The sequence below is a fragment of the Terrapene carolina genome, unplaced genomic scaffold (assembly GCF_002925995.2).
Source record: "Terrapene carolina triunguis isolate 2854851 unplaced genomic scaffold, T_m_triunguis-2.0 Scaffold414, whole genome shotgun sequence".
NCBI classification, from domain to species: domain Eukaryota; kingdom Metazoa; phylum Chordata; order Testudines; family Emydidae; genus Terrapene; species Terrapene triunguis.
The window spans coordinates 368,688-377,615 of record NW_020664765.1 but is presented as its reverse complement, the minus strand read 5'-3'; the positions used below and the strand labels follow the sequence as shown (position 1 = coordinate 377,615).

Below are 8,928 nucleotides of genomic sequence, written 5' to 3'. Positions count from 1 at the left end.
GGCCCCAAGCCATCAGAAGAAGGAACTCTAGACATCAGTTGCCTTTTCTTCTGGTCCTATTACTTGAGGTTCGTTGGAGACCTGAAAATGAATTGTTTCCTGTCCCTCTAGTCCCACTGCTGCAAAGGGACATATGGATGAGTTGCAGAGCCTCCAAAACAGCAGGACCCCAAAATGTTTCTTATTTGATTGAGATTAAGACAGACCCTTAACCAGTCCTAGACTCTGTAGCAGTCCCAGCTGCTGCCTGTGAGAGATCAGGAATAGGTCTTGAACTTGAGTCTCTTGCATGGCAGCACATGGCACTAATTCAAGGAGCACAAGAACCCAGACTCAGTAGCATTCTCACTAGTTGTCACTCCAGGGGGCAACAGACCAGTATTGGGCAAAGCAGAATGCTACCCCTTTGGTGGCACCAAGCCCTACTTCCACATCATTCCCAGACCTCACCAGCCCCAGGGAGTAAAGGATCAGAGGTCCTATTCTCCTGACACAGTGAAACTCTTACATCTTTCACTAGGAAAAATGGGCACTGTGACCTGGACTCCATGGATTTCTTGCACAGCAGTGCAGACCGCTAACTCCTAGCTCAGCCACCACATTGAATCTTCTGTGAGGTGGGTGCAGCAACTTGCTTGGAACTTGGAAGCTAGAGCACAGGTTGCAGGAGGAAGAGTTTAGAGAAGGCACCAAGAAGTCAGTCTGTATGCACATGCTGCAGTTGCAGCATCTCTGTAAATAGTTCTCTTAATAAACAGCCTGTTTTGTTTTACAATCTGGAGTCCTTTTGTGTTATTACCCAGCATGTGGTACATGAAACAGTGGGCATATCCTTTCTCCAACTACAGGAAAAAACAAATGGCTGTTATGAACCCCAAACTCTTTCCCATCTTCTGTTCTAAATTCACAAGGGAAATATCTGATATGACTAAAGAAGCTGGCCTTAAAAAAACACTCCTCAGAAGGATAACAAAGCAGGGAAATTTCCATTAACTTCCAAGAACTGCATAACTGAATTTAATCAAATCTGGGAGGGGATTGAGACCTTGCTGAGACTGCATTAGCCCAGGAGTGTGTGTGTGTGGGTGTGTAAAAGGGGGAGTTCTCTGCCTGTTCACCAGCAAACTATGCTGTCACTGGAGCCCCAGTAGGAAGTACGAAGCTCACTGCTGAACATGTAATGGGCCCTTGAAATCTATGACAACAGCAGAACACATCAACAGGACAAGGATGTTTGTGAGCAATTTTGTAAAGGGTATAATCACTTGCTTTAAACTTCTAAAAAGGGGGGAAATCTGGTGGAGAAAACTCACTTCACTGTAAAACAAATCAAAGGAAAATAAAATTATGGGATAAATGAGCCAAAGTATCAAATTGAATGTGAATTATTCTGTCACTGTGTAATAGACTAACGAGGCCATGGTTAAATTACTATGTCCAACTATAACCATGATATTACCAGAGGCCATAGAAATTAAAGAAATGGAGCCAACATAGTTCAGCCAGAATGAATGATCATGTGCTCTCTGAAGGTCACAATTTCTGGTTATAATGTCGCTCTTTCATTAGAGAAATGTTTATCACTTCATGTGATATTTTGCCAAATTTGATCAGTCTAAAATTGAAATTTTCTTCTAATACTAGCATTTTACTAAAAATCTGATTGACAATCTATTGTCAATAGCTATTGAATTAAAACTAAAAACTGACAATTTAGACTTCCGTGGATGATTACATATGATGGACCAGATCCTCAGCCGGTGTAAATCAGCATAGCTCCACTGACTTTCAGTGACGCAAGGTTGATTTACATTAGCTGAATACCTGGCGGCTGGAAAGAACAGTTTTGAGAAATGGTCATACATCTAGCGTCACCGTGAATCAGTTGTAAATGCAATGATCCAGACTTTTTTTTAGATTTATTTCTACTTTTCTAGGTTGTTAAATGAGGCTGGGTTTTAAAGTTGCAGAAAGGTTGAGTCCACGCTTATAATTTGCACTTGGTTTTTTGGTTATTGTGTGTTGAACCACGTCAGCTCTAAGAGTTGTGCACAGTGAAGGCTGTTCAGTGAAGGCTGTACTGTCTTTTCATTTGAAACTTCCATAATATATAGGCACATTTAAAGAAAGGGAAGAACAGGAATCTGAAGTAGTCTGCAGATGGGAAAGAAGCCTCTAGTGTGTTTTTGCATGTTTCTCCTTTGCACACCAGTATTCAGTATATAGGCCCAGATCATAAACTAATTTAGATAGAAGGGTGAGGGAGAGATGACCAGACAGACAGATAGAAAGATAGCTATCTGAACAGTCAGAGAAGCCCATGACTCTTTTGGAGGTTGCTCATAGTGGACGGTTCTTAGTCCCTGTTCGGGGGGAATGTGTGTGTTATGTTTATGAATCCATTGGTTCTGCTCTTTGCCTTTAATAGCCATGACCAGGGCTAATGATTCACCAGCTTAATATGGATGCAACGTGATTGCAACATGGAGTAACAAGTTCCACTAGTCTCTGCACTGCTCACTTCCTCAAACATATATTCATATACCAGTCCTGGATGGTTGCGGGGTAGGAATAATAACGCATTACTGAGGAGCAATTTTCCTGTTTCAACTATTGGAAACAGTGTGTGAGAGAGAGATGCTAATTACATACATGGAAGCACTTCATAGATACCCGTAAGCAGTAATGTAATAGAAATCCAAAGTGGTTATACAAGAGGGAAAACAGCAGGTCATTAAAAGAGGCCTATTAAGTTAAATAGCTGGAGGGACGACTGTAATGTATGCAGGAGGAGAAGCAACAAAACATTCTCTACTATGGTAAAGGAGTTGTGGGGCATTGGCAGAGCTGTGAGGAGAGCCCAGGACTGGAATAGCAGGGGGGCTGCAGGGTAGGATTGAGGGACACTGGCAGAGCTGTGTAAGGCACTGTCGGAGAATAACAGAGTTCTCACTTTTTGTTTGGGTACAGCAAATCAGATACTTTATTTTCTCTCTATCAATTGCATAGAGGGAGAGAGCTAAACAGGTCTCTCAACAGGTAAACAATTATATATATATATAAAAAAAACAGGTAAAAAAAAATAAACAGCAAGCATTTATACCTTTTGTTACAGACAATAATGAGCAACAGCTGCATTTTGTTTATACATAGGTCATTCTGATATCTTGCTTTGCTCACTAATGTAGACTCTTAGTCTACATTCCATATTATTTACACAAGGTCGCAACAACTTCTTACCCAGTTCTTTCCCACTCGCCTTACACATTTCTTGCTTCTACAAATTTCGCGTTATTAGGGTTACAGTTAGCCTGACTCTTGCTAACAAACTGTTATGCATTGCAATCCCCTTCCTGTCAGTTCTTTTTTTGCTTCCACAGCACTCAAGACTTGAATAGTGGAAGTTTCTGCAGGTCAAGACTGCGTGCTTTGGTAGAGCTGGAAAGATGGGGGGCAGGATTGGAATATTAGAGAGTTCTGCATCTCAGGACTGAGGTGATCACCAGAGCAAAGGGGAGAGGCACCAGCTGAGAAGACGGGAGCACTGCATATTAAGAGTGAGGTGTGTGTGAAGAAGTTTTTAGGTATTCCATAACACATACACACACCGTTCTGCCCATCCTGCGCCAGCAGGCATGTCCCAGGTGCAATGTGCTTTCCATTCTGATTCTGGGCTTCTGGTTAGACTCAGCAGGCCAAAATAGCAAAAGCATAATGATGGGAGGGTGTTGAGGGAGGAGAATAGGAGGGGTCACATCGGAGTAAAGCAGAAGGTGAACAAATGACCTTCAAACTGCACCAGTCTCCCTGGACGAGGGGGAGGGGAGAGAAGTAATTGGGAATGAATAAGGTCAGAGCACCTTCCCCCCACCTCCCATAGAAGAGAGTTCTCCATTCTCAGTTCTTTCAGGATCATGGGTAAATTTTTCTCATTGATTCCCTGAGCTAGATCAGTTGGAAATAGCAAAGCTAAGTGATTGGCATCCTCAGTTCTTTTCCTGAAGTGACTGGATGGTGTTTGAGCTCCCTTCTGAAGGGAAAGAAAGAGAGTAACAGAGAGAGACAGACATTGGCAGAAATATATAAAGAGAAAGACAAAGAGAGAAGAAGGCAGACAGAAAACCAGAGTGTGCGTGAGAGGGAAAGACAAACCCAGAAGGGTGCAGAAAGCAGTAGAGTAAGAAGAAGAGAGAAGGAACTCACCGTGGAAAGGGAGTTTCCCTGCTCCTCACCCCACAGTGAGGACTGACGAGGATGAACTGAAATTAGGAAGGAGGCACTGGCCCTGAGCTACATGGGACAGCAGGGTCAGCTGTTTTTTCTTCATGGGGATCGGTAGCCCGCTCGTGACCCTCTCTGCTCTGGCAAATCTCTCTTGGGTGAGTCACATCATAGGTTCCTCTTTGGCAGAGTTTGGCCTCTGCTGGGGCACTGTATTACATCAGAAAATTCAAGGAGATTTGAGCCAAAGATAGATTTGAAGTAAGAATTTCCCTGATATTTAAAAGTATTGGGGAAATAAAGTAGGGGCAGAGGAGAATTCAAAGCAGTAAAGAGGATGTTAGGATGTAGAGCAAGTGGGGATAAGTGAAGCAAGAGAATGGGGGGGGTAAATAAAATCTACATTGAGGAATGATAGAAAATGGGGTAACTGGAGATCCATCAGTGCAGTGTGGAATTCAGATTTGTAATGGACACAGTAAATAATAGGATATTGATGGGTATATGTTTTTAGAAACAGAGGGGAATTCAGATTTGTCATATAGGATGTAGAAAGCAGGTAATAGTCTGTTTGTGGAAAGAGAGAACAGAAGGGAATTTAGGGCTATAATGGAGGCAGGGGAAGGTAAAATATAAATTACATGTTTGCATGGGGGAGAGGAGAATTCAGATTTATGATGGTGTGGGTGAGAGGGACAAAAGAGGGTGGGTAACTGTGAATCCACGGGTGGGGACATTAGGATTGGCATTGGGGTGAATGAGAGAGATATTGAACACAGGACATCGAGGAGACTGAGTGAGGACAATTCGCCCTGATGGCCTTTGCTCTCCTTGTAGTTTCCCCAAGTGAGATGTGAGGAGGCTTGTGTGAATGCTGAACAGTGAGTATACACATCCTGCATTTTTTTTCAGAAGAGGTTGGGGGGAGTGACAGACATGGGAGGAATCTCAGCTGATGGCCTTGTCTCTCACCAATAGAGTTTGCTTTAGTTAACAGTGTTGGTAAATCTTGAGCAAGCATTTTCCAGGGCCAGAAAGTTTGTTTGTTAGATTTGAGTTACTAATTCTTAACATACAATTTATTCTGTCTTTGTGCTTGCAAATTGTCTGCCTCCCCCCCCCCCCCGGGTATTGGTTGTTTGAAAACTTTTGCCAAGAAATTTCTGGGATTAATTTTTGTTCTATCACTGTTTTGCAAGCAGTTCATTGTAAGGATTCAATATTCAGAATTCGGGCTGTATTAGTTAGTTTTGATAGGACACGTAGATCAAGTGATATTGTTTGTGCTCCTAAAGGGAAGAGTAACATTTACTGGGTTTCCAATGCAAATACTCACCAGTAGGAATTTGAATGATTATATCGTAAATTCTGCTGTGAACATTCCTGCTAGGAAGGCTGTTTGCAGGAATATCAACAGAAAGTGAATGCAAAAGAAGTGTAAAAGCAGCCACAGAAAATTTAATATTTTATTTAGAGAAATGTCTTGCAAAACATCTTTGTGATCTGTTTGATCAACTCTACTAATTATAGGTAAAGAAATGTGCACTTCCAAAAAGAGGGTGACAAATTGGGAGAGAAATTCAAAGGAAAAACAACAAAAATAGTGGGGCTGGAAGGGCTGATTTATGAAGAAAAAATAAGGAAGATGTAGACATTAGAACTGTCTACAAGTATTTGAAGGATGTAAACAGAATAACAGTCAGGAGGTGTGTGTGTGTGTGTGTGTGTGAGGGGGAGAACTTGGAGCAAATGGGATGAAGTTGAATAAAAGAGAAAATTTGAGGCTGGCCGTTAAGAAAAAAATCCTAATAATGAGATTTATTAGACTGAAGAATAGTCTCCTCAGTGAGAAGTGGTGGAAGCTTCATCATGTGAGTCATTTAAAACTTAGAGTGGAGACCAGTCTCCAATCTTTCATCAGATGGAGTGAAGACGGGAGTTGGCATGGTAGACAAGATAGGATCAAAAAGGGAATTTCTCCATCCCGTATTTCTATGATGTTATGTTGTTAACTCTTTCTTTCACCCTCTTTTTCTCAGCTGTTCAAGCACTGATTGGGTCCGTCTCTGGTACATCTGGTAAGGTTACCCTTACATAAATATCATTTGTATTTGTCACTTAAGTTAGCAAGCAATTGATAGAATTAAATCTGATCCTTTAAGTGACAAAAATCGAACAATTCCTCCATTCTACTCTTTACCTCAGTTCCCTCTAGTGTTATGAAGGATGTATTGCATTTTCCCACTCCTGCTGGATGCTATTAGTATTAGATAACACATTATCTTCAACAAACATGAACATATCTCTTTCCCTCTTCTCAGTCATGCATTTTTATTAAATGCATTAGTTTTGTTATAAGAAATTTAAGATGTACAACACTCAGATTTCACAGCACAGATGTGCAGCTGAGTGTTTTTCTCTAAAAAAGGACTGTCTCTGTAAATGTTAGTAAAATGAGTGTAATCACTTCTTAGAATCCTATGTGACAGACCCAGACCATTGGAGTACAGGAGTCTGGTAGAGGGCAAATATACTGATCACTGGATGAGTAGTTTTTTGTTCCCTGAGTGACCAGAGCAGGGGCTGCACTAGAGTAATCAGGAACCTGCTAGAACCAATTAAGACAGGCAGGATAATTAAGACACCTGGAGCCAATTAAGAAACTGCTAGAATCAATCAGGACAGGCTAGCTAATCAGGGCCCCTGAGTTTAAAAGGGACCTCACTTCAGTTTGTGGCATGCATGCGAGGAGCTGGGAGCAAAAGGCACGAGGAGCTGAGAGTGAGAAGACATATTGCTGGAAAACTGAGGAGTACAAGCATTATCAAACACCAGGAGAAAGGTCCTGTGGTGAGGATAAAGAAGGTGTTGGGAGGAGGCCATGGGGAAGTAGTCCAGGGAGTTGTAGCTGTCACGCAGCTGTACCAGGAGGCACTCTAGACAGCTGCAGTCCACAGGGCCCTGGGCTGGAACCGGGAGTAGAGGGTGGGCCTGGGTTCCCCCCAAACCTCCCAACTCCTGATCAAACACAGGAGGATTTGACCTGGACTGTGGCTTCTACCAGAGGGGAAGGTCTCTGGGCCGTTTACCGACCCACATGGTGAATCTGTGAGGCGAGCAAATCCGCCAATAAGCGCAGGACCCACCTAGGTAGAGGAGGAACTTTGTCACACCATTCAGTGTGTGTACATAAAAAAAGTATGGCAATAACTCTGCTTCCTTTACCTCTACAGGCTGGTGGTGGTGATTGGTGGGCTGCTGCTTCTGTGTGGCCTGGTGTCAGCCTGTGTGAGGTGCTGCTGCCGGCAGGCAGGGGAGGAGTCGGGTTCCCACCCCTATGAGGTCACCGTCATTGCCTTTGATCATGACAACACTCTCCAGAGCACTATCACTTGTGAGTGTGACCATGCAGAAGCCAAGGTAGATGTAGAGAAGGCTGAGAATCCTCGAACATATTCCAGAATCCAGAAACTGAAGGTCTGAAAAATTCAGACCTCTGTATCCCATGAATTTCAAGGGCTAGATTTTCAGCTGGTTTAAATCATACAGCTGCACTGAGGTAAATAGCACTACATTGATTTACACCAGCTAAGGAACTGTCCCCTAAAGTCTAGAACCCATAACATACTTTAAAGTGCCAAATCCTAGAGCCCCAAAAGTTTGAAACTATGGGTTCAGGGATCAGGTCTGGTCTTAGCTGCATATAAATCATCATGTCACTTACTGGGGTAGTAGAGGGAGGGTCCTAACAGCTGGTGTATGGGCCAGGTTGCTCTCTGCTGGGGAATAGGGGCATCTGTGAGTTGGGATTGGGGGATTTCATGGGATATATCTGGAAGATCCAGCTAGCTGGGAAGTAGGAAATGAGGGTGGGACACTTCTTTTGGTGGAATGAGGACAGGTCCAGCAGCTGAGAGAAGCATTTTTGGAAGGTCTAGGTAGAGGATGTGTCTGACGAGAAGGGATGGCCTTGGAGAAGGAAGGTGACTGGCACTGAGGGTGTGTAGCTGGGAAAAGCCTTGCACAGCAAGTATATTTGTGCTCTCTGTCTGGCTCAAGTCCGGTATTTGATGGTTCCAGAGTTAGATTAACCTTTCCCCATCTCACCCCTTTCAGCTCTGCATTCAGTGTTTGGTCCTGCTGCCAGGAGGATACTGGCTGTTGCACGTTCCCACAATACCATGCTAGGATCACCACCACCTTGTGGATCGGAAACCCCTCCAGTCTATGAGGAGGCCCTACATATGAGCAGGTTCACGGTAGCCCGGACTGGGCAGAGAGTCCCAGACCTGGCCCCAGTGCTAGAGGAAAAGCAACAGGCGTCAGCTGTGAAAGATGATTCACAACAAGACCTCCCCTGATGTGAATGCACCCAATTTCTTTTTCTTTTTTTTTCACTTGGACAACAATGCAGAGTGCTAATATTCAAGGGGAGAATCCAAAATCTGTTGTAGGTGGGCTCAGGAATACAGTTCAGGTTATTCTCCTCTTTAATCGAATGTCCTGAACAAGGAAAGAGAGTAACTCAATTTCCTAATACTTTATGACTCATAATATTTTCATGGATCTCTCTTGATACCTCCTTGGTCTTTTATTGTTAATTAGTTATTGCTATTCATTATTATTATTTATTATTTTCATTACACACATCAATAAGATGCCCATCACCGTAGTCTCTAGCACCATAGTTAGTCCTTGCACCAGGGT

The 8,928-nt window shown here is 43.1% G+C and overlaps 1 protein-coding gene across 1 annotated transcript; it reads left to right on the top strand.

Annotated features, from left to right (window-relative positions):
• Nucleotides 1-4,325: 4,325 nt before the first annotated feature.
• TMEM52B (transmembrane protein 52B) lies at nucleotides 4,326-8,582 on the top strand. The gene is made up of 5 exons (XM_024192513.1): nucleotides 4,326-4,379; nucleotides 5,059-5,102; nucleotides 6,261-6,299; nucleotides 7,455-7,615; nucleotides 8,338-8,582. The coding sequence occupies exons 1-5, from the start codon at nucleotides 4,326-4,328 to the stop codon at nucleotides 8,580-8,582; spliced, it is 543 nt and encodes a 180-aa protein (XP_024048281.1).
• Nucleotides 8,583-8,928: the final 346 nt, after the last annotated feature.

Excerpts from the sequence above, each read along its gene's own strand:
- TMEM52B (XM_024192513.1), top strand. The coding sequence starts at position 4,326 with ATGGGGATCGGTAGCCCGCTCGTGACCCTCTCTGCTCTGGCAAATCTC. Across the intron at positions 4,380-5,058 it reads CTCTGGCAAATCTCTCTTGG|TTTCCCCAAGTGAGATGTGA; the intron begins GTGAGTCACATC and ends CTCTCCTTGTAG. Across the intron at positions 6,300-7,454 it reads GTCCGTCTCTGGTACATCTG|GCTGGTGGTGGTGATTGGTG; the intron begins GTAAGGTTACCC and ends TTACCTCTACAG.